General features: G+C 42.0%; 1 protein-coding gene across 1 annotated transcript in view; it reads right to left on the bottom strand.

Moving 5' to 3' along the window:
* Positions 1–23,657, bottom strand: part of tnfrsf21 (tumor necrosis factor receptor superfamily, member 21) — a 64,334-nt gene extending 40,677 nt beyond the window's left edge. Inside the window, exons 1-2 of the mRNA XM_034698947.1 lie at positions 23,325–23,657; positions 6,307–7,009 (exon numbers count right to left, since the gene is read on the bottom strand). Coding sequence (XP_034554838.1) covers positions 6,307–7,009; positions 23,325–23,426 — 805 coding nt within the window. The 5' untranslated portion in view covers positions 23,427–23,657. The remainder of the gene's footprint in view (positions 1–6,306; positions 7,010–23,324) is intronic.
* Positions 23,658–25,269: the final 1,612 nt, after the last annotated feature.

The raw sequence follows: 25,269 nt of genomic DNA, 5'->3' as shown, positions 1-25,269 counted from the left end.
CGCCTCACTGTGCGTGCAGATGCACTCACACCTGCCTGCTGCCATTCCTGAGCAAGCTCTGCACTGGTGGTGGCCCGATCCCGCAACTGTAACACCTTCAGGAGACGGTCCTGGTGCTTGCTGGACTTTCTTGGGCGACCTGGAGCCTGTTTGGCAACAATTGAACCTCTCTCCTTGAAGTTCTTGATAATTGGATAGACGGTTGACTGAGGTGCAATCTTACTCGCTGCTATAAACTTCCCTGTTAGGCCCTTTTTGGGCAATGCAATGATGGCTGCACGTGTTTCCTTGCAGGTAACCATGGCTAACAGATGAGGAACAATGGTGTCATGCACCATCTTCCTTTTAAAGTGTCCAGTCACTCAATCATGACAGATTGATCGCCAGCCTTGTCCTCATCAACACCCACACCTGTGTTAATGTGTGTGACACCTGTGTGTCATTGAAATGATGTTAGCTGGTCCTTTTGTGGCAGGGCTGAAATGCAGTGGAAATGTGTTTTTGGTGATAAAGTTCATTTTCAAGGCAAAGAGGGACTTTGCAATTAACTGCAGTTGAGCTGATCACTCCTCATAACATTCTGGAGTATATGCAAATTACCATTATAAAAACTGAAACAGCAGACTTTGTGAAAATGAATAGTTGTGTCATTCTCAAAACTTTTGGCCATGACTGTACACACCAATTCAAAGAAGACGATCTTTACAGCAGAGATAAACATGTTTACAGTAGGGCTGAACAATTCATCGAATTCAAACCAACATCGCGATGTTATAGAATGCAATTTTCAAATCCCAAAGGCTGCGATTAAAAAAATACCAAAAACTTTCATGTGCACAGATGCAACCTTACGTGACATGCATGAAGTAAGTGGTGGTAGTGCACCTTTCAGCTGGTTTGCCGACGGCCAAAAATCTCTGAAGAACAAGACACGTGCGAGAGGGGGAAGAAGAAAACAACTTCAGCCACGCTAAGTTTTGATTTGTTGTTTTGTTTTGGATTTACTGCAAAAGGACAACTGAACAGAATCATGTTCAAGACTCACAGTGTCCAGTTACAGTGTTCCTTATTGAGAGAAATGAGCATGTTGTACGTGGTCAGGTGTCAGTCATCTCCACTACTGGGTCAGAATCAGTCCGGCAGCGGAGAAAAAAGAGACCTGTCCCTCAGCTGCAGCTGCCAGCTGAGCGTCTCCTCTGTGTGCAGTCAGCTGACTCACATCCAAACATGCTGTAAACTTCAAACACTTATTTGGCAGAATTTTGTTAAAGCTGGGGTTGGTAATCAGATTTAGATCCACTTTTTGTTATACTAGTTAAAATGATCTTTATGTCCTGATGGTAATCAATACATAATGTGTTCTTAAAAAAGAGGTAAGAAAAGCTGCTATCTACAGCCGGAGTAAACCTGGGAAAACACCAACCAATCAACGTTTTTTGGGACCCAAAATTTTAAACCATTCAAATCCCGTCCAGCCGTTCTTCCCGCCTCCTGCGCGTACATTTCCCCGGCGTGCACTCCGAGTCTCCGTCTCCTGCCTCTGCTTCCCCTGACTCTACTGACTGCCCCTCTCGCTCCACCTCGGGCCTGTCCCCTCTGACCCGATGAGGTGCTTTGCTCAGGACTGTAGTCCGGATCAGAGTCTAAAAAGCTCTCACCACGGGGGCTCTGACAAGCAGAAGAATGAATGACATTTAGTAAGTCCTACAGAAATGTAGATGTACTGTAGTGTCTGTCCGGACGCTGTAGTGATGACGAGCCGATTGGTGAACACGTTGATCTTTAATAACCGGTCACTGTCGGCCGTGATCACACCAACCAACAAAACAACAATCAATGTTTGAATGAATAAAGAACTTCTCCTCTTGTCTCTCCTCTCTCCAGCTCACACACTCTACACCTCTCCTGATGCCTTCACTGACTGTCAACACTGTAGGAATTAAGAACATCTACACTGAACATGTTTAACAAACAGTAGAGCTGTTACAGTATTATATATGTGTTATAACTTTTCTCCTGATATCATGTCACCAGTACAACTGGATAATGCTAGCATGACAGTTGTGAGTACTAACAGCAGCCATGTTTGTTTGTGTTTTTAACTTTCACTATGAGAATGTTTTGGTGAGGACCGGTTTTGAATCAGTCACCATCATATGGTCGCAAGTCAGCGGCGCTCGTGCATGTGAGCGGGGGGGCGTCGTTTTGGAGGAGCTCTGAGAGAGGAGGGGAGGGGTTAGACGGAGTCATGAGGAAATGCTACATTCAAATTCATGCTAGTTTTCCAAGAATACCAACCCCAGCTTTAAGTAGTTGTGGTGAACACTTACAAAACTGCAAGTCATAGTGTTTAGTAAGTTTACAACTGTAATTGAAGTAGATAAATAAACCATCTTTCATATTCATTCATGCTTCATTTGCCTTTATCTTAACAGAAGTCTAGCCTATGAGAAAGAACAATTCAATCTAATATTGTTATTATAATACAGATTGATTAATTGCTTGTGTTTGTTGAAAAATACATGAGAAGAGGACCTTGAAAAAATAATTGCATATTAAATCACAATCGCAGTATTCAGGAAAACAATCGCAATTAGATTATTTTCAAAATTGTTCAGCCTTAGAAATAAACATGTTTACAGCCTGGTTCAAAAAAAAAGTGTAGTCTGGATAGGTCATTTCTCGATCGGCACACACTGTACGGGGCTGAATTTTTTCATAACCCAGCTGTTTAGAAGTTATTAAGATTATGAGTCTTCCAATCAGAGGTTCAGCTGACTTGATTGACAGACAGGAGCACTGTAGCTGTCAGCAAGGAGGTTAAAGCCCCGCCTCTTTACCCTCACACTAGCTCCACAGAAGTTAGGTTGAGTTCAACATTTCCAATATGGCACCTGCCGACGATCGGCTTCAAAACTTCAGAAACAGACGGGTGAGCTCACAGAGACTACGTCCATTTATTATACAGTCTATGGTATTTTCACAGATTAGAAGCACAGTGGAGAAAATATGGATTTTGAATGTCCAGGGGTCGGTTACTTAAGTTTTTGTCTCGTCATCGTCTCGTTCAAAAACACAAAACATACGTTGGTCAGAGTTTTCATTATCAGTGATGCACTTTAGCTCGTCATAGTCTCGTTTTTCGTCATGAAAAAATGAGTCATTGACGAACATTTAACATCATAATCTTCATTAACGAAATGAACACTGTGTTAGGCAGCATGGAAGCTTTTTATTCTGACAAAATTAGTTTCAATAGAACTAATTGTCAGAGAATAGACTTTAAAATCCTGCTGATGGTTTATAAAGCACTGAATGGTTTAGGCCCAAAATACATTGCTGATCTGCTACTACTTTATGAACCACCTCGACCTCTGAGGTCATCAGGTACTGGTCTGCTTTCAGTCCCAAGAGTCAGAATGAAACATGGTGAAGCAGCGTTTAGTCATTATGCACCACATATCTGGAACACACTCAGCTTTTTCTGTGAAAGCCACAACTCAGTGGAACACCTTACCGGAGGACATTAAGAACAGTGAATCTCTCAGCAGCTTCAAAACCAAACTGAAAAGTCTGCTAAAGGACACTCAACACTGCAACCACTGATTTGATACTTTTAACTTGATATACATACTGTTTGTTTGTTTGATTGATTGTGTGTGTGTGTGTGTGTGTGTGTGTGTGTGTGTGTGCGTGTGTGTGTGTGCGCGTGCGCTTGTGTGTGTGCAAGCAAGTGTTTTTACAATGTGATGTTTTAATAGTGACCTGCCAAGGGACTGCAGATGTAAATTAGCTTTAAGCTAACTCTGGTACAATGCATCAGATGGTGACATTTATGTTAAATATTGTACATGGTCCCTTTACAAATAAATTGAATAAAAAAAAATAATAATGAAAGCTGCAGGTCTGCTCCAACTCTCACCTCTTTAAATCAAAGATTAAGACTTTTTTATTTACCACTGCCTTCCTATCTTAGCTCATTTTAACTCACTTTAAATTAAAATTTTAATGTCATTTTTAATATATTTCTAATAATCCTTTTCTTTTCTGTTTTATCATATTTGTCATTTTAATTATGTTCTTTTATGACTGTCTGAATGTTTCCAATGCTTTTAATGTTTTAATGTAAAGCACATTGAATTGCCCTCGTGTATGAAATGAGCTATATAAATAAAGCTGCCTTGCCTTGCCTTGCCTAATTCAGAGAATAATACAGTTCTATATCCACAGAACTGAGGACCACGTCAACCCTGACCCTGACAGTTTTGTTATTTAGACCAGGAGTTCCCAAACTTTTCATCCTGCGACCCCCAAAATACAGGTGCAGAAGATGTGCGACCCCCACTGTCCCTCAAAGTGTTTTAATGTGGCTTCATTTAGCTGGTCTGCAGGAAACTAACCTACATATATAAGAATGTTATATAGGTATCTCTTTGCCAGATGGCTGTCATATAGTCATCTGACAAAAAGAAAGGCAGAAAACTCATCACATTTTCCATTTTCAAGGTTTTAGCTTCTGTTTTTGTCAATATTTTTACTGGAATGGTTAAAATGTACTAAATTTAGATAACTTAAAAAAAACCATTCTTCAAGCACAGAAGAAAAAGGGTTCCTTTCTTTTCTTTTGCTGCAAGAATAAATTGCATGAATATTTGACAGTTTGTGACAAACATGACACAAACCAGAAATATATATGCAGACGAGAAAAAGAAAAAAAAAAAAAAAAAAAAAAAAGAAAGTGACAGAGTCTTATGACTCCAGGATATCCTTAACAATCAAAGAGGTGTGGTGTGTTAGCTGCAGGTCTTGTGGAGCTCTCTAAAAGGTTGACTTTGTGAACCTGTCTGCTGTGAAGAGGATCAGACAGATTTAGACACATGCAAGTGGTAATCCTACACAGCTGCAGCATGTTTATGAGCCATTATCATCATGCAACTCCAATTCCATCAGCAGCATGGACAGGCCCAGCCCAAACAGAGCAGGGAGGGTGGCATCCACATGATTATAGAGACTATTGATACACTAATATTGATGGATCATTGTAGTTTGTTTCCTTGTCTGAAGAATAGTGTCACTGCTGTGTCGCCTCCCCTGTCAGCAGAGCGTAGAGACGTAGTTTCGTCTAAATAAGGGGTTCACAGAGTGTGGGTCAGGACCCCTTGGGGGGTCCCGAGACACAAATGGGGGGGTTGCGAGATATCATCCAGAATGGCCGTTTATATTCAGCCAACATGTAAACATTAGATCAACGTGCTGGAGAGCCGAGGGTACATCCACTTCCTGAAGGGGCGTGGTCAGAGAGCTCATTCTCATTTAAAGGCACAGACACAGAAAACAGACTGTTCTGAGCAGGGCTAAAAGGGAGGGTTTTACAGGCAGACCAAAATCTGATTTCAAAGTGGTTTTTTTGAGCAATAAACTTTAAAGGCATGTTTTGGGGGACCTCTTTGACCAATATATTTTGATGAAAAAGAGCGTGATATGTCACCTTTAAAGTCACCTTTACAGACAGTTATCACTGTAATGTGTCACCGTCAAATTTAGATAACTTAAAAAAAACCATTCTGGATGATATCTCGCAACCCCCCCATTTGTGTCTCGGGACCCCCCAAGGGGTCCTAACCCACACTCTGTGAACCCCTTATTTAGACGAAACTACGTCTCTACGCTCTGCTGACAGGGGAGGGGACACAGCAGTGACACTATTCTTCAGACAAGGAAACAAACTACAATGATCCATCAATATTAGTGTATCAATAGTCTCTATAATCATGTGGATGCCACCCTCCCTGCTCTGTTTGGGCTGGGCCTGTCCATGCTGCTGATGGAATTGGAGTTGCATGATGATAATGGCTCATAAACATGCTGCAGCTGTGTAGGATTACCACTTGCATGTGTCTAAATCTGTCTGATCCTCTTCACAGCAGACAGGTTCACAAAGTCAACCTTTTAGAGAGCTCCACAAGACCTGCAGCTAACACACCACACCACACCTCTTTGATTTTTAAAGATATCCTGGAGTTGTAAGATTCTGTCACTTTCAAAGTCTGAAATATTCTAAATATTTGCAGAAAAGAAAAGAAAAGGAAAATAGGGATGTTTCATTTTCAGAGAGGGGTAAGAGGGCCTAAAAAGGAGGATGATGAAGGAGCATAGATAGATGCATCACTTGCATTCTTACAGCTTACTGTAAACAAGCTCGTTTCAAAACCTCATCAGTCATCTAGTTTATCATATTAAAGAAGGTTTCATCAAACAGATGTTGACAGTAATTAAAAGAATGGGTCACACTACTTCATCTCTCACCTCTGTGTGTAAGTCCAGCGAGTGATGATGAAGCTAAAGATGAGGACATCAGAGGCTCCTGTGCAGGCACTAGTGAGGTGGTTGTCCGCAGTGACGTGGATGAGGAGGAGAGCGGAGCTGCAGACGTTGTTCCACAGACGCTGTCAGAGTCTTTAGTTCCTGGTGTGAGCAGAGGCAGCCCTCGAGCTTGGCAGTCTGTGTGGGCTCTGCACTTCGCTGCGTTGGACTCCACGTCCGAGAAAGTCCCCTTGGTGCACGGCTTACAGAGCACGTCCACCGTTTCACTGCCCCGCTTCTTCACCCTGGTCCCTGGTGGACACAGGGAGTGGGGCTTACACTCTGAGTCACCGTCCCCAGATAGGAAGCTGTCAGGGGGACACGTGCAGACTCGGTCCTGTGTGGGTGTGCAGGGTTCTCTCTGGACGAGCCCAGCAGGACACTGAGCCCGACAGTGATGGCACTGCTCAACCCCATTTTTGCCGTGTGTGAAGGTTCCTTCAGGGCAGGGGCTGCACTCTCTGACGGCTGCAGGGGAACAGTGCATGGACACAAAGGTGCCTGCTGGGCACTTGTCACAGAGCAGCTGGGAGCCTGATCTAGGGTCAGTGTGCTGGTAGTGACGGGGGGAGATGAGAGGCTGCACAGATGGGTTGGTTGGGGTCAAAACCCGGGCTGAGATGTCAACCAGCACTGTACATAAGAGCTGTGAGGAGAAGAAAGGAGAAGTCATGACTGGAGATAGATATATTAGTATATCACAAGATTGAACATTATTTTTAAACCTGCAGTTTCTCTTTTTACAGTTTCAGCGTTGTGACCTAATGTTACCACTGAATCAACTTTTCTGTTCAAAGTCTAGTTCTGTCTTTCACATCAACTGCTGATTGACATGCACAACTCTATCATTTTCTACTTAATACCCATCTAAATGTGTCTTTCTTTGAAGTGTAACCAGCCTGGTTTGCACATTTATCCACACTGTAAAAATGAAAACTTAAAATTGTCTGCCTGAAAATGATTTTTTGGTTAAGTAAACAAAAAATGTTCCATTTTGTTGCAAACTACATCAAAGTAGTGATCTCAACTACCTGTATTCAGTGTGTTGCGTAAAGTTGGTCTCATTTCATAAGTTAGGTTGGTAAAACTTGATATTATAGGTTTGAGGCCTGGCTAAATTATTTGAGTCTGCTTCAGGCATAGAACTGGGTCTCCAACTCAAATCTACAGGGGTCTTCATTCACACTTTCAATTCCCCACATGTGGCGCCATCTCTCCTGTCCTGTGTGGATTTGCTCGCCCTAAAGGTGAGTGTTTAGTTTGAGTATTGTATTAAAACTCTAGCTTTACAGTTGGTAAGATGATTAACGGTTACTGTCACTTTAATTGGTTTCGTTAGTTTAATAAGGCATGGTCATTACCAAGAGTTAGCCACCTTGAACATTAGCTAGCTACCTTGCGAGTGGGAAAATGGTGCAGTAACGTGCAGTAACAAAGGGACAGTTTCTGAACAACAAATATTAAGTTGGCACAACTTTCACTGCTTAGTATGTAGAACTCAAAACTTTAAAGGTGACATATCAGGCTTTTTTCATCAATATAGGTTGGTCTAAGAGGTCCCCAAAACATGTCTTTAAAGTTTATGCTCAAAAAAACACTTTGAAATCAGATTTTGGTCTGCCTGAAAAACCCTCTTCTTCAGCCCTCCTCAGAACACTCTGTTTTCTCTCTGACCTGAATCTGATCCAGAATCTGATCCTGACCGAGAGGCACCTGCAGCAGGACCTTTCTGAAGGATTGGTCACAGATTTAGTGTTTCTTGTTGTTTTATTTGTCAGTATGTAGACGTGTGTCTTGGTACACAGCGACGAACATGTAGCTATGTGGCTATGCTAACTAGCGCTAGCACTTTTCCATGAAAAATAAAAATCCTCCACTAGATCTTCAAATCTGCAGACGTGGGGAGTAAAACCGACCTCTGCCAGAAAGGCAGCAGGACCTTTCTGAAGGATTGGTCACAGATTTAGTGTTTCCTGTTGTTTTATTTGTCAGTATGTCGACGTGTGTCTTGGTACACAGCTACAGCTACAGCTACAGCTACAGCTATGAACATGTAGCTATGTGGCTATGCTAACTAGCGCTAGCACTTATCCATGATAAATAAAAATCATCCACTAGATCTTCAAATCTGCAGACGTGGGGAGTAAAACCGACCTTTGTGTTTATTAAGACAGCCTACAACTAGCATGCCTCCCTCCTAAGCTCCTTGTTAGCACACATGTGTGCAGGGAATGAAAAACAGAGGAGGGATTCAGTATTATTTTATACAGTCTATGGGCTGAACAAGCTCCAAGCTCTGACTCCGTGACAGACCGGATATTGTTGTTACGTATGAAAAACACTGAAGTCTGAAACGGCTGGTTTCACACACATTTACAGAAAGGTGGAGAAATCAGAACAGGGGCAGAATGGATTCTTTTACTTCTTGGGGGGTTTGTAGACATGCCAGGGAAACATATTTCAGGTAGAGAACCATTAAAAAGTCCATTTTGCATGATATGTCACCTTTAAGTTACACTACATATGAATGATAAGTTATCTCAACAAAAACTCATCAGTTGGCTAAATGTAAGATTTCTAGTTAGCCTCGAAACTCAAAAATCATGTGCGGACAGTTTCCTTGAATTTGAGTTTTCACAGCTTTTTCATTTTAACAGTTCATCTAGTATTATGTGCAAAACACTGTTGTGCATGGACCTGCCAAAATCAATGCATTCAAAGGAGAAATGTATGATTTCATTCTACTCTGATGTCACTTCCTCTGAGCCTTGAACAGTCTAATGTCTCCTATTTAGTTTTGATCCTGACGCTCCAAAGCAAAGGAAATGTTTCTGATATTGTTTATCATGCACCAGACCATCGACCAATCAGGAGCAGTCATTTTCAATCATGACAAGAAAACATTTCGAGGGAAACTTCCTGCAGGCCGTTGTTTCAGCATGTCGCGGTGAATTCAACTTCACTGCAGTTAAGGTGTTTTTTGACCAGAGGAACTTTACCCCGGAACTACGTGCGTTTAGACCTGTGGACCCAAGGTCTAAATTTAGTTCAGGGGTAGATCTCTCTCTCCCCCAAAAAAGCCCCTGCTAGGGGGGTAATACTTTTCAAAGGTCCTGGGACTTTCTGGGGCGGGGCCTGCAATGCTGAACGTTTCTGATTGGTAGATTAACCTCAGTGTTTTTATTCCGCCCACCGTCCACAATAACATCACACACATCTGTGATTCACTTGATTTCTCTTTCTTTCATTAGTTTTTATTTGTTCTATTTTTTTTGTAACAGTAGTCTTCTCTCAGCCCACCGTGAATGCGTCTCTCCTCCCGGTGTTACGGTTTTAAAAGTGACCCTGTAAACTGGAGACCTTCAGCTGAACGTGTCAGTGTTTGTGGAGTTTACACAGCTGTTGAAACACAGAGGGAGTTCCTGGGAATGCAAACTAGTTTAGTTTTTATTAAGATTTCGAAATATCCTCATCAGATATTTAATGATCGTCTTAAGACGTTTATGAGGGATGCATCCGGCTGAGAGACTCCAGTTAACAGGGTCGCTGTTTAAACCAAAACACCGGACGATCTCTGCCACGGCTTTTTGAGTTCAAAAGGATTTTAAAGGTGACATATCATGCAAAATCAACTTTTTAATGTTTTTCTACCTGAAATATGTTTCCCTGGCATGTCTACAAACCCCCCGAGAATGAAAAGAATCCATTCTGCCCCTGTTCTGATTTCTCCACCTTTCTGTAAATGTGTGTGAAACCAGCCGTTTCAGTTTTCAGTGTTTTTCAGCCCATAGACTGTATAAAATACAACTCAACCCCTCCTCCGTTTATTATTACCTGCACACATGTGTGCTAACAAGGAGCTTAGGAGGGAGGCATGCTAGTTGTAGGCTGTCTTAATAAACACAAAGGTCGGTTTTACTCCCCACGTCTGCAGATTTGAAGATCTAGTGGATGATTTTTATTTATCATGGATAAGTGCTAGCGCTAGTTAGCATAGCCACATACCAAGACACACGTCGACATACTGACAAATAAAACAACAAGAAACACTAAATCTGTGACCAATGGTTCAGAAAGGTCCTGCTGCAGGCGCCTCTCCGTCAGGATCAGATTCTGGATCAGATTCAGAGGGTTGAAGTAATGCGGGTCTGTGAGCAGCCGTGTATATTCAGCCAACATGTAAACATTAGATCAACGTGCTGGAGAGCCGAGGGGACATCCACTCCCTGAAGGGGTGTGGTCAGAGAGCTCATTCTCATTTAAAGGCACAGACACAGAAAACAGAGTGTTCTGAGCAGGGCTAAAAAGGAGGGTTTTACAGGCAGACCAAAATCTGATTTCAAAGTGTTTTTTTTGAGCAATAAACTTTAAAGGCATGTTTTAGGGACCTCTTTGACCAATATATTTTGATGAAAAAGAGCGTATTATGTCACCTTTAAAGTCACCTTTACAGACAGGTATCACTGTAATGTGTCACCATCATTGAGACCAAGAGGGACACCAGATTGCAGTTTCTCAGTCTGGCCAGGACACCAGAGATGGATAGATTAGACATTCGCTCCAGAGAACTGAAGAAAATGGTTGCGGCAAACCAGAAAAGCTTAGCATGCATTAGCAAATGCTTATTAGCTAGCTAGCTGGTTTACTGACGGACTTTGATGAATTCAAACTGAAAACTCTCAATAACTATGAGAAGGAGATACAGCTATCACCTCAGACGTTATCATTAATGGTAACATTAACCATGCATCCATTTTCTTCCTCTTATCCGGGGTCAGGTCTCAGAGGCTGCAGTCTAAGCAGGTTGACCCAGACATCCCTCTAACAAGCAACGTTTTCCAGCTCCTCCTGGGTAATCCTGAGGCGTTCCCAGGCTGTGTCCCAGGGATAAATATAATCCCTCCAGCGAGCTCTGGTTCCACCCTGGGTCTCCTCTTAGTCAGACATGCCTGGGACACCTCTAAAGGGAGGCGTCCTTATCAAAGGCCTGAACCACCTCAACTGTCTCCCTTGGATGTGAAGGAGCGACGGCTGTGCTCCCTCCAGATGTCTGAGCTCCTCCAGATGTCTGAGGCCAAGCCCAGAAACCCTCTGGAGGACACTCATGCCTCTCTGCTGCCTCAGCACCAATCCTCCTGTCAATCCCAAGATCCATTTCACCCTGAGTTACTTGAACTCCTTCACTCAGAGCAAAGACTCGCTCCCCGTCCAGAGAAGCAATCTACTGTTTTCCAGCAGAGAACCATAACCTCAGACTTGGAGGTTCTGACTCTCATCGTGGACGTTTTGCACTCGGCTGCAAACTGCACTAATGCCTGCTGGAGGTCTCGGCCTGAAGAAGCCATCAGAAATACATCCTCTACAAATATATATATAGACATAATTTATGTTCAAATGTTTTATCACTTTTCTGCCTTTTGTTGGCAAAATTTGTTGCCTGATGACTTCTGAGGTGAGAGTTAGGGTTACACGGGACTTCCGCCAGATCCGTGTCCAGTCTGTCTTTGACCTGCTGCGGTCCGGTTATTGCCCACTGTAAAGCACTTTGTTACTTGTATTGAAAAGTGCTATATAAATAAATTATTATTGAAGTATTATTATTACATACAAAAAATAGAGAGAGACAAAATGCTCTATCACAGTGAGAGACCACATCAGAACCTCTAACATATTCTGTGGCAGATGATTCATGCTGAGCAACAAATGCCACCACCTTACAGGAAGTACACAAAGTGGGACAAGGATTCTGAGATGACTCAACAGATAGTCATTCCAGGGATTCACAGACTTTGCCTCACCATGAACCCCCACACCTTTAACAGCCAAATTCTAACAGATCGCTGGTAGGTCTGTCTCCGATCTGTCACGGCACCGGATCTGATAGGTTTCTATTCTAGTCAATGTGTTAACTTCCACTGGATCCGCTCCGTTGCGTCCCGGCTGCGTCTCTGATCCGGCAGGTCGGAGCCCTCCGGATCAGATACACAAGACTTCTATTTCTGCCGGATGCCGGAGCACGACACATCAATCTCAACAGAGCAGATGGAGCGGGACAGGAAGTCAGGTTTCACCAAAACAAAATGAAAACATCCGGTTAATTTTCAGAATAAAACACTCTGTGTTATCACCAGATCGTATTTCACTTAACTACAACAACAAACCAAAGTCATGATGAGCGGAGCCAGGCCTGGAGTCAACAGGTCAGAGGTTTTCAGAGGACCAGAAAGACAACATGGATGAGGAGAGGAGGAGGAAAACCTTGGTCACATGACTCCAGCTGTCTGGAGGTCCTGCTCCGGAGCTGGACCTCAGTAGATCAGAAACAGGCTGGACACGGATCAGGTGGAATTCCCGTGTAAAACTCTTAAACTCCTGTACATCACACATTGAACAGCAAAATCTCAATATATGTGCTTACTTTAGTAACTTGTACTCATCTTAAGATTCAGTCATTTATTCTTTCATACTTTTTGTTTTACTATTGATCCACTGAAAGAGCAGCTACTACAACATATATATGTGTTTCAACTTGAAGGGCACCAGAGAGGGCATTTCATAATGTTTTAACTACAACAGGGCACGTCCACTCTCCCCTGCCCCCCCCCCCCCCCCTCTGAGTACACCACGGCTCAGAAAGCTGCCAACATGAGCCTGGTAGCAATAATGTCGGAGTGCTCTCTCCTCAGCATTACACAAGCCCTGTTTTTCCTGCACACACCAAAGACTGCTGAAATACCAGCAGCAAAGAAGTTATCCACTGCCATGAAAAGGCATGTCTTCACCAGTCATGCCTTAGCCTTAACATGAAACCAAAACCAACCTACAGCCCATCAACGCTGGTAAACTTTAGACACAGAAGAAACTGTCCCTAATGCAGCCTAGACTTTTATGCATGCTATGATCCTTTCCCATAAGTGATACTGTATCACATGCTGGGGTCAGGCTGAGAAGACGGTCATTAAACCACTTCACTCTCTGTATAAACAGACCCTAACAATACTGGACCGAACATCCATGAAATATCATCACTGTAGGATCCTGGAGAAACATCATCGTTTGAGCTTTGAGGATTTTAGATTGTTTTCTAATTTGTGTGTTCTGTGTGTTTGTGTGTGTGTGTGTTTAGTAGGGATGTCCCGATCCTGATCTCAACTATCAGATCCGAGCAGATCTGGGCGCTTTTTAATTGATGGGTGATCAGCATTTGAGCCGATCATCTCATCCGATCACTTACGTCCGCTGCCACTGAACACAATTTGAGGCTGAAGTTAGGGCTGGGCGATAATTCAATAACGATAATTGTTGTGATATAATTTTTCTCTATATAAATATGACGAAAATAAACGAAATAAACCTGTAATTACATCCCCCAGCCACTGAAAATGAAGGGGGTGCTAATGAGCCTTAACACTTGTTGTCACCCAACATTAGACAGAAGATGAAGACTGCGTTGAACAGCCAATCATGTCGCAGGGTGAGAGGTAGGCGGGGCTTAAAGACGTTTGGAGCTGAATGTAAACACAGCTGAGACGAGCGACAGCGGCACTGAAGAGAACTCAAAACCTAGCAGCTCAAAGCAGAGTCGTTAGTCTGACACTGAGTCGACTCTGTGTGAACTATTAACTTCATCCACTTCATTAAATCTACTTTCAGGATGTGGGTAAAGGAAGAGCACAGAGACAACTTCTGAAGTGAACACGTTTAATGTCCACTGTGACCGTACGACAACTGAACACTGAATAACCGTGATGCATTCACTGCACTGTGGGAAACAACATCACTCTGCCTGTAACTCTTAGTAATCTTAAAGGGGAGAGCACAACTCAAAACAATACTCTGTAAAGTGATACACAGAATACAGTTTGATATATCTTTGTTGTTAATTTAAATCAAAATATGGAAATAACCTCAACCTGAGAAAAATAAGAATCTACAAACTAAAACTTCACAAAAATCTCATCTTCCATTAAAGACCTGCTTCCTGTTAGCACCGTCAGAAATGATGGATTCAAGAAGTTCATCAGAAAACTAAATCCAGATACAAACTAACAAACTGTCTTCAACTTTCACTCAGGAGCAAAAATCTGACTTTACATTTAAATGAAATAATGATTTAATATTTATCGTGATAATTCTAGATATCGACTGATATGAAATACTTTATCGGGATAACGTAATTTTCGATATCGCCCAGCTCTAGCTGAAGTGTAATTGAGTGTTCAGATTTTGCTTAACCCTGTATACATAATGAGAAAACAATAAATGGGACATTGATGAAGTAATCAAACAATGATTTACATTATACAGAGCAATGGAACATTATACGTTTTATCCTAAAGTAGCAGCAAATACCGTTCTCTATACCAGCGTGTTGCCCCTAAACTAGCGACAGCTGCCGTTCTCCATTAGCTCCTGGCATGTAACCGGGCGTGTTTTTGATCTCTCTGTCGCTCCCAATATTTACGTTCTTCGTATCGCAGCTGGATGCTGCCGTTGAGAATCACGCACACGTCTCGTGAGAGTTGCGTTCAGAGCAGCCTCTGATTTAAGCATGCTGTAATGAAGCACACCAGTTTAGTGGGTCTCATACAGCAGAGCTTGTAAAACAGATTATAAGTTTACAAGAATGCTTGCTGGCTTAAGTTGAATGGAATAAACATGACATATTTTAGTTATTTTTTTAATGACTTATTTTTGTTTAAAGGTGACATATCATGCAAAATGGACTTTTTAATGGTTCTCTACCTGAAATATGTTTCCCTGGCATGTCTACAAACCCCCCGAGAATGAAAAGAATCCATTCTGCCCCTGTTCTGATTTCTCCACCTTTCTGTAAATGTGTGTGAAACGAGCCGTTTCAGTTTTCAGTGTTTTTCATACGTCACAACGCCATCCGGTCTGTAACAGGAAGTCAGAGCTCGGAGCTTGTTCAGCCCATAGACTGTATAAAATACAACTCAACTCCTCCTCTGTTTTTCATTCCCTGCACACGTGTGCTAACAAGGAGCTTAGGAGGGAGGCATGCTAGTTGTAGGCTGTCTTAATAAACACAGAGGTCGGTTTTACTCCCCACGTCTGCAGATTTGAAGATATAGTGGATGATTTTTATTTATCATGGATAAGTGCTAGCGCTAGTTAGCATAGCCACATAGCTACATGTTCATAGCTGTGTACCAAGACACACGTCTACATACTGATAAATAAAACAACAAGAAACACTAAATCTGTGACCAATGGTTCAGAAAGGTCCTGCTGCAGGCGCCTCTCCGTCAGGATCAGATTCTGGATCAGATTCAGAGGGTTGAAGTAACGCGGGTCTGTGAGCAGCCGTGTATATCCAGCCAACATGTAAACATTAGATCAACGTGCTGGAGAGCCGAGGCACATCCACTTCCTGAGGGGGCGTGGTTAAAAGAGAAAACAGACCATTCTGAGCAGGGCTGAAGAAGAGGGTTCTTCAGGCATGTCAAAATCTGATTTCAAAGTGTTTTTTTGAGCATAAACTTTAAAGACATGTTTTGGGGACCTCTTAGACCAATATATATTGATGAAAAAAGCGTGATATGTCACCTTTAAAGGAATAAAAACAGCATGCAGCTCAACTCTCTACCTCTTGTGCAACTATTATCTAGGCAAACACAAGTATCGGATCGGGACTCTTTATGGGCAAATATTCAATATTTTTAAAATCCGTTCAGGATCGGGGGCCAAAAAAGCTGATTGGAACATCCCTAGTGTTTAGGTGTGTGTGTGAGTTTTGTGTGTTTGTGTAAGGGTATGTGTGTGTGTGTATTAAAACAATGTGATGTTTTTAATTGTGCCAAGTGACTAGAGAAGTAAATTAGCTCTAAGCTAACTCGTGTACAATGCATCAGATGCTAACATGTGTGTTCATATTGTACATGGTCCCCTTCTAAATAAATCAAATAAATAAATCAAATTTATCTACTCAGATTAATGTATTTGTAGGCGCCCCTGTTAGTCCCCCTGGTAGGTCAGGAGTCAGGACCCCACTTTGAAAAAGAACTGAGGGATTTTATTTACAAAAGATGAAAACTAGAAAAGGCTTAATTAACTGTACACAGTGTTCAAGACAGGAAACAATCAGGCTACTGTTTCAACTGTGTGTGTGTGTGTGTGTGTGTGTGTGTGTGTGTGTGTGTGTGTGTGTGTGTGTGTGTGTGTGTGTGTGTGTGTGTGTGTGTGTGTGTGTGGCAAAAGACACAAAGTTGTAATTACTGTGTCCAATTAAAGCAGACACACACAAACAGGCACACAGTAGCACAAAAACAAACACGTGGACTACTTGGTGAAAGTTCTCCTCGCCTCCACTCACACACACACACACACACACACACACACACACACACACACACACACACACACACACACACACTCACACAATTGTAAGACTGTTAGCGCGGACAGCAGGCCGAGCAGCACCTGTTGCTGTGTCCTCAACATTCCCCTCTGTAACATCGGCTCACTTCAGCGCTGAAAAAGAGACTCTGTTTGGAGTCAGTCACCCTGAAGTCCTCACCCAACACAATCCAGGAAACTCACAATATGTTCCCAGCTCGAGGGTAAGTTTACTTTGAAGTGTACGTTTATTTGTGTCTCTAAACGTGTGTGCAGTGAGAGCAAAACAACAAAGGGTTAAATCAGGGTAGTGACTTCCTTTGTTGCACTTTGGAAGTGTTTCTGGAGCTTCCCCACAGTGATACGTGTGGGCTGAGAAACAAGAAAGGGAATCAAGTTGATTCATGAAAGTATAATATAACACAGAGTACAGCGTGGGCCCCTTGGTGGGGACATTTTATAGAGATTAAGACTATAAACTATGAGAACAAGGTGTAGGATACCTGACTGATACTGCATAGTTTCCCCAGGGTTTATGTCATAACTTTTACATATTTCAAACAAGCAAACATCTTTAACTTTCTATTTTTCTACTCTTCATTATGTGTGTTTTGGGATACAGCAGGAGCTGACACATGGACTGGTTTTCCAGCATTTATTGACTCTGCAGAAGACAATAAACACAAAGGTCTCTGGTGTCTGCACCTTTGCTCCCTCAGCATTACAAAACAGCACTGTGAGGGACCGACAGGAGGAGCTACAGAAACCCCAGAGGTGCAGACACAGGTACAGGTGCACAAAAGATACCGTTCAAAAAACACATCAAAGCAGACCAACAGTAACTCATCGTTATCATGTGTTCTTTTTGTTCACAACTTCTTGTTTAACACTTGTAAACTAGGGCTGTAACGATTCATCTTCTACATTGATGTATCCATTTATATTCCCATGATCCGACTACATCGATCTGTGCTCGGCAAGTTGACCTTCCAGACGACAAAATCTCTAAAAGTAGTGTGGGAGGTAGAACCTTCAGTTATCAGGCCCCTCTCCTTTGGAATCATCTACCAGTCAGGGTCCGGGAGGCAGACACCCTCTCTACTTTTAAGAGTAGGCTTCAAACTTTCCTTTTTGATAAAGCTTATAGTTAGAGCTGGATCAGGCTTGGACCAGCTTTTGTCATGCTGCTATAGGCCTAGACTGCCGGGGGAACTGGCACATTGACACATTGGGATCCTAGCTCACCCCCTTCCCCCCAACCCCCTCATCACTTACTTTAACTCTGCCTGTCCCATTAAAGTTACTAACCATAGACCTTTCTGGAGTCCCTGAGCTCCCTTGTCTCGTAGATTCCTCTGAGCTGCCGTAGACGTCCTCCTGCTGTGGACGATCTGGACTCCAGCTGATACGGACGTGCTGGACTCCAGTGGCAACAGCTTCTACGACTCGTCTCATCACTATCACTTCTCTCTCTTACTCCCCTCTATCTGTCTTTCCAGACCCAACTCAGTCGAGCCATGATGTCTGTCTAACATGAGTCTGGTTCTGCTCGAGGTTTCTGCCTGTTAAAAGGAAGTTTGTCCTCACCGCTATAACTAGCTAAATACTGTGAGGTGCAATGCTCATGGTGGATTAAGGTGGGGTCAGACTGAGTCTTAACCTGTCTTGAAGTTGGGTCTCTGTTCATAATTTGACATAGAGTGGTCTAGACCTGCTCTGTTTGTAAAAGCGTCTTGAGATAACGTTTGTTGTGATTTGGCGCTATACAAATAAAGATTGATTGATTGATTGATTGATTGACATACACTATATTAACAAAAGTGTTATAGGCGAGTATTCGGGCCAAGCCCAGCTCCTGAAAAACAACCCCACACCATAATTCCTCCTCCACCAAATTTCACACTTGGCACAATGCAGTCCGAAATGTACCGTTCTCCTGGCAACCTCCAAACCCAGACTCGTCCATCAGATTGCCAGATGGAAAAGCGTGATTCATCACTCCAGAGAACGCGTCTCCACTGCTCTATGGTCCAGTGGCAGCGTGCTTTACACCACTGCATCCGATGCTTTGCATTGCGCTTGGTGATGTATGGCTTGGATGCAGCTGCTCGGCCATGGAAACCCATTCCATGAAGCTCTCTGCGTACTGTACTTGGGCTAATCTGAAGGCCACATGAAGTTTCGAGCTCTGTGCAGAAAGTCGGCGACCTCTTTGCACTATGCGCCTCAGCATCCGCTGACCCCTCTCCGTCAGTTTACATGGCCTACCACTTCGAGGCTGAGTTGCTGTTGTTCCCAAACTCTTCCATTTTCTTATAATAAAGCTGACAGTTGACTGTGGAATATTTAGGAGCAAGGAAATTTCATGACTGGATTTGTTGCACAGGTGGTATCCTATGACAGTTCCACGCTGGAATTCACTGAGCTCCTGAGAGCGACCCATTCTTTCACAAGTGTTTGTAAAAACAGTCTGCATGCCTAGGTGCTTGACTTTATACACCTGTGGCCAGGCCAAGTGATTAGGACACCTGATTCTGATCATTTGGATGGGTGAGCGAATACTTTTGGTATTATAGTGTATATGGATCTAACATCGTTTTAAAAGGTAATAAATGGATTGTATCCATACCAAGAAATAACACATTGGATTTAAGCACGGCAGACTTTATATGGATGTGTTTTTTTTTACACTTTTAATGATAAAGACGTTAAACGTTACTCAATTCAGGCTGTATGTTGTGACATCATCGCCACGCGCCAGCAGACAACAAAACATAGCATGGTGGACGCAAGCGGCAACCTCCGGTCTAAAAATATGAGTCCAATGCGGAAGTGTTAAAAGCTGCAGTTCATCGAGGATCCTCTTGAGGCTGGCTCCGGAAGTACCGGAAGTCACATACACATGAATGGGAAAAAGACGATCTTTGCAGCATTAATAAACATGTTTACAGCCTGGTTCAAAAGATGAGTGTAGTCTGAATAGCTCATTTCTCGATGTCCTCTCACTGTGAGGGGGGTGAATTTTTTTCTAATTCTGTAATTTAGAAGATATTGAGATTACTAGTCTTCCAATGAGAGGCACAGCTGCCTGCAGGAACACTGCAGCTGTTGGCTAGGAGGCTCAAAGCCCGCCTCTTTACGTCACACTGGCTCGACAGAAGCAATATGGCTGCCGCAGCCGATTGGTCTCAAAACAGTTCTTCAGAAACAGATGGGTGACGTCACGGATCCTACGTCCATATTTTTTACAGTCTATGGGTGGACGACAGAGGAGAAGCCGGCGAGCAGGAAATGATCAAGCCACCATTGTGGTCCAGTGTGTGGAAACACTTTGGCTTTTACAAAGACGGAGATGTTCTAAATAAGTCGCTCTCTGTTTGTAGGATATGTAAAGGTCAAGTAAAGTTACCACGGCAACACCACAAATCTATCCAACCACCTACTAAGACGCCATGGGATTTCACACAACGTTTATATCTATAATTAATTTAGACCTGATTCCCTTACAAGAAACAACAGGAATCTAGGACTGTCCAGTATCAAGGGATTTATCTCACAGTCACACTGGTTGAATTTTTGGCTGAAAAGTTACTGAATCGATTTCAAGTCACTGAATAGTTTCAGATCGTATCGTTCTAAATGAACCAATATCGTCCTTTAATCATATCGGCAACCACGAATCATGATACGAATCAAATCGAATCGTTGTTAAAAAGATTCGTTACACCCCTAATGTAAATAAATCTTCACTGATGGATCCTTCATCTAAGGGTTCTGAGTCTGCCTCCTTCTCCACCATAACCCCTCTGACTAAACTGTCTTACAGGCCCTTAGTAATCGTTTCACTTTCCTCTTGTGGCATCAACTGTTCACAGTTTCACATTTTGCATTAACTATTTCAAAACGTACTTTTCACTGATTGTTCGCAGTCAAATGTTCAACTTACAATGTACCCAGACACTTTATCCTGCTGAGTCTTAGCTGTTCTCTTAGATTAAATGCTTACTTTACTTCTCCTTAAAAATAAATACATTTGCACTTCTGGAAGCATCCGACTGAATTCAGATTTTTCTTGCATACAACCATCACCTTTCATCGACCTGTTTAAGATTTTCTTGTGACTTTTCTTTCCTACCAAGAATCTGTTTGAGTCTGACCTCACTCCCCAACAGAGATCAACTAGAACACACGCTTTTCCCCAGAGGATTTTATCAGCTGGATATAGCCAGCTAAATAAACCAACATTAGCAGACTGGTCATTACAAGTAAGAAGAAATATGACCAACCGTGATGTTTGATTCAGTCGTCTCATGGTTGTAATAATCAGTTCATATATTTGTGATCTTTTGTTATCTTTGAATATCTTTCTGAAACTATTCTCTGTTATAGCCTAACACGGGACTTCCACCAGATCGGTCTCCGATCCGCTGCAGTCCAGCTCTGTGCTCGTCCGTGAACACCCACGGGTTTGTTTTTGGAACTCAGCACGGAGCAGGACCTCCAGACAGCTGGAGTCATGTGACCGAGGTTTACCCGCTGTAATTACTGAATCAAGGATTCTCCTCCTCCTCTCCTCATCCATGTTGTCTTTCTGGTCCTCTGAAAACCTCTGACCTGTTGACTCCAGGCCTGGCTCCGCTCATCATGACTTTGGTTTGTTGTTGTAGTTAAGTGAAATACGATCTGGTGATAACACAGAGGGTTTTATTCTGAAAATTAACCGGATGTTTTCATTTTGTTTTGGTGAAACCTGACTTCCTGTCCCGCTCCATCCGCTCTGTTGAGATTGATGCGTCGTGCTCTGGCATCCAGCAAAAATAGAAGTCTTGTGTATCTGATCCAGAGGACTCTGACCTGCCGGATCAGAGATGCAGCCGGAACGCAACGGAGCGGATCCAGTGGAAGTTAACACATTGACTAGAATAGAACCCTATCAGATCTGGTGCTGTGACAGATCAGAGACAGACCGGACATGGATCTGGTGGAATTTGGCCTTTGTTTGCAAGTACATGGAGTTATCCAAAAACAGTAACATTTCAAGCAAAGAGTGTTTTATTCTGAAAATTAACCGGATGTTTTCATTTTGTTTTGGTGAAACCTGACTTCCTGTCCCGCTCCATCTGCTCTGTTGAGATTGATGCGGCGTGCTCAAGCAGCAACCTCTGGTCTCAAACTATGAAGCCCATGCGGAAGTGTTATAAACTGCAATTCAGCAAGAATCCACTAGAGGCTGGCTGCAGAAACACTGGAAACCACATAGATATTAAGATTACAAGTTTTTGCCCAAATAAGGACATGACTGATTTGACTCCCGGACGGGAACACATAGCTGCTGGCTAGAAGGCTCAAACTCCACCCCTTTACGTCACACTCTGCCTGGTTGAGTTCCGCATTTCCAATATGGCTGCCGCCGTCAATTGGCTTCTAAACAGCTCTCAGGAACAGATGGGTGATGTCACGGATACTACTTCCATATTATATACAGTCTATGGTCGTGCTCTGGCATCCGGCAAAAATAGAAGTCTTCTTTATCTGATCCGGAGGACTCCGACCTGCTGGATCAGAGACGCAGACGGAACGCAACGGAGTGGATCCAGTGGAAGTTAACACATTGACTAGAATAGAGACCTATCAGATCTGGTGCTCTGACGGGTCAGAGACAGACCGGACACGGATCTGGTGGAATTTGGCCTTTGTTTGCAAGTACATTGAGTTATCCAAAAACAGTAACATTTCAAGCACAAACTATGCTCCAAAGAGGTTACCTTTTAAATCACAACTTCATCAGACATGAGGATAAATAAACTTGTATAGTGTATTACCTTTAACTCATCACACAGTGTATTAACTGAGATATTGATAGTTTGGGTCCTTTTCCAACATAATCACTTGCCACAGAACAAAGCCCCATCAAAGTACTGAATGATACAACACACGGCTGTGTTACACTGAGCTGTAACTACCAGAACCAGAAAGGTGGGGGAGGTGGATTCAGTCATTACAGCTGCTCTTATACACAGTAAGTAAGAATATCAGAATACTATTAGAAATAAGTATTAAAAGAAGTTATAAATATGAATCAAAATAACAACAACAATAATAAAGTATGTGCAGAAGAACAGGGAATGAAGGTAATATGTGCACATTATATTGAGACAGTGTAGCAGAGGGTGATCCAAACAAACAACAAGCACACACACACACATACACACACACACACACACACACATACACATACTCCTGACAGTCACCAGTGATGACTCAGTTGACTGACATTTTCCGACACGGATTGAAACCAGTAGCCTCCCTAACACCCTGCTGTGTGTCCTGTCTTTGTTCACCCCCCATGAGTGTGTGTGTGTGTGTGTGTGTGTGCGTGTGTGTGTGTGCTGAATGACTGTGAAAACATGCAAACGTCATACTGACACACAAACAGACACCCTGCCTGGATAGTCAAGTCATCTGTGCTGGATCAGATACTGGATAGTCTACTTGATTTGAAGTTGAGTCTGGATCAGGAAAAACAGACACTGTCCCTTTAAATGGTGTCCTCAGCATGCAGAATGAAAACAGGCAGAGGTGAAGGTGTGTGCAGGACTCACCACTGCGGACACAAACATGGCAGGCATCGTCCTGAAGCCTCGGAGGATGAGGGTCGAGCACACGCCCTGGTACAAGTAGTCTGCTGGAGAAACACTTTCCATCTCTAGCTGCTTCCCATCATGATCCCGTCATCCCCTCATTCAGGAGGAGGAGGAAGAGGAAGAGGAGGAGGAGGAGGAGGAGAAGGAGAGGGACTGAGCCGCTCTGCTGCAGCGACTCCCTCAACTGCAGGGTTTTGTAGTCCGGGTCTCTAAAAGGACCGGTCCCCGGTGACACGAGTGTATGGCTTGGTTCCGAGAGAAGGCTGTGGTCATTTCCATGGCGATGATGGATGAGGTCTACACCAGGTCTACACCGAGACTGCCGACACCCGGTCCCGGCTGGTGCGTGTGCAGTGCGGTTCTCCTGCAGCCCGCAGAGCGCTGCACACTGCCGCGGTGACGTAGAGCAGAGGGGCGGGCTTAGCAACGAGTCCGGCCAATGGCAGCTCCGCATTGGCCGTGCACGTGCTTTGAACCTTGTTTGTATGGAGAATGTGAAGACTGGCATGACTTGCAGGTGAACCCAGTCTGAGGACCGGCTGTATGAGCTCTAAGGTCAGGAACACCTCACTTTGAAGTCTGAGTAATCTGAGAGGAGCTGATAGAGAGATTCAGACTTTAAACACAAACTAAAAAACTATTTATTACTTTACTTTTAACTTTTATACTGGTTTAAATGTTGTTTTCTTATTTCATTAATTTTAACTATTTATTTTTGATGTATCTACTCAGTTTTATTGATATTTTTAGCCTTCATTTTATTTCCAACTCTTATCCTTACCCTTTTTAATTGATTTATTTGAACTATTTCTATTCTTAATAATAATAATTTGATGCTTTAACTTATTTTAACTACACATATTTTATTGTTGTTGGTGTGAATTAGTCAATTTAAAATAGATTTTTGGTATACTTTACCATTAAATTGATTTCAATGTTGTTTTATTATTTTATCAATTTTAACTTATTATTTTTGATTTAACTACTCCGTTTTATTGATATTTTAAGCCTTTATTTTATTTTCAACTCTTATCCTCCCCCTTTTATTTATTTTTATTTCAAATATTTATATTTTGAATGTTAATTTGATGCTTTAACTTATCTTAACTACACATATTGCATTGTTTTTTGGTGTGAATTAGGGTCTATTTTAAAATTGATTTTTGGTTTTACTTTTACTATTATATTGATTTAATGGTGTTTTATTATTTTATAAATTTTTACTGTTTATTTTATTGTGTTGATTATTCATTTATTTTTAATTTATCTACTCAGTTTTATTGATATTTTAAGCCTTTATTTTATTTTCTACTCTTTTCCTTACCCTTTTATTTATTTTTATTTCAAATATTTATATTTTGAATGTTAATTTGATGCTTTAACTTATTTTAACTACACATATTTTATTGTTGTCGGTGTGAATTAGTCAATTTAAAATAGATTTTTGGTTTACTTTACCATTATATTGATTTCAATGTTGTTTTATTATTTTATCTGATTTAACTACTCCGTTTAATTGATATTTTAAGCCTTTATTTTATTTTCAACTCTTTTCCTTACCCTTTTATTTATTTTTATTTCAAATATTTATATTTTGAATGTTAATTTGATGCTTTAACTTATTTTAACTACACATATTTTATTGTTGTTGGTGTGAATTAGTCTCTATTTTAAAATCGATTTTTGGTTTTACTTTTACTATTACATTGATTTAATGATGTTTTATTATTTTATACATTTTTACTGTTTATTTTATTGTGTTGATTATTCATTTATTTTTAATTTATCTACTCAGTTTTATTAATATTTTTAGCTTTAATTTTATTTTTTAACTCTTATCCTTACCCTTTTAAATGTATTCATTTTAACTATTTATATTCTTAATGTTAATGTAATAACTCAT

Source organism: Notolabrus celidotus, chromosome 13 (genome assembly GCF_009762535.1).
Source record: "Notolabrus celidotus isolate fNotCel1 chromosome 13, fNotCel1.pri, whole genome shotgun sequence".
Classification (NCBI taxonomy): Eukaryota; Metazoa; Chordata; class Actinopteri; order Labriformes; family Labridae; genus Notolabrus; species Notolabrus celidotus.
The sequence above is the reverse complement of the archived record's forward strand: the minus strand, read 5'-3'. Positions and strand labels throughout refer to the sequence as shown.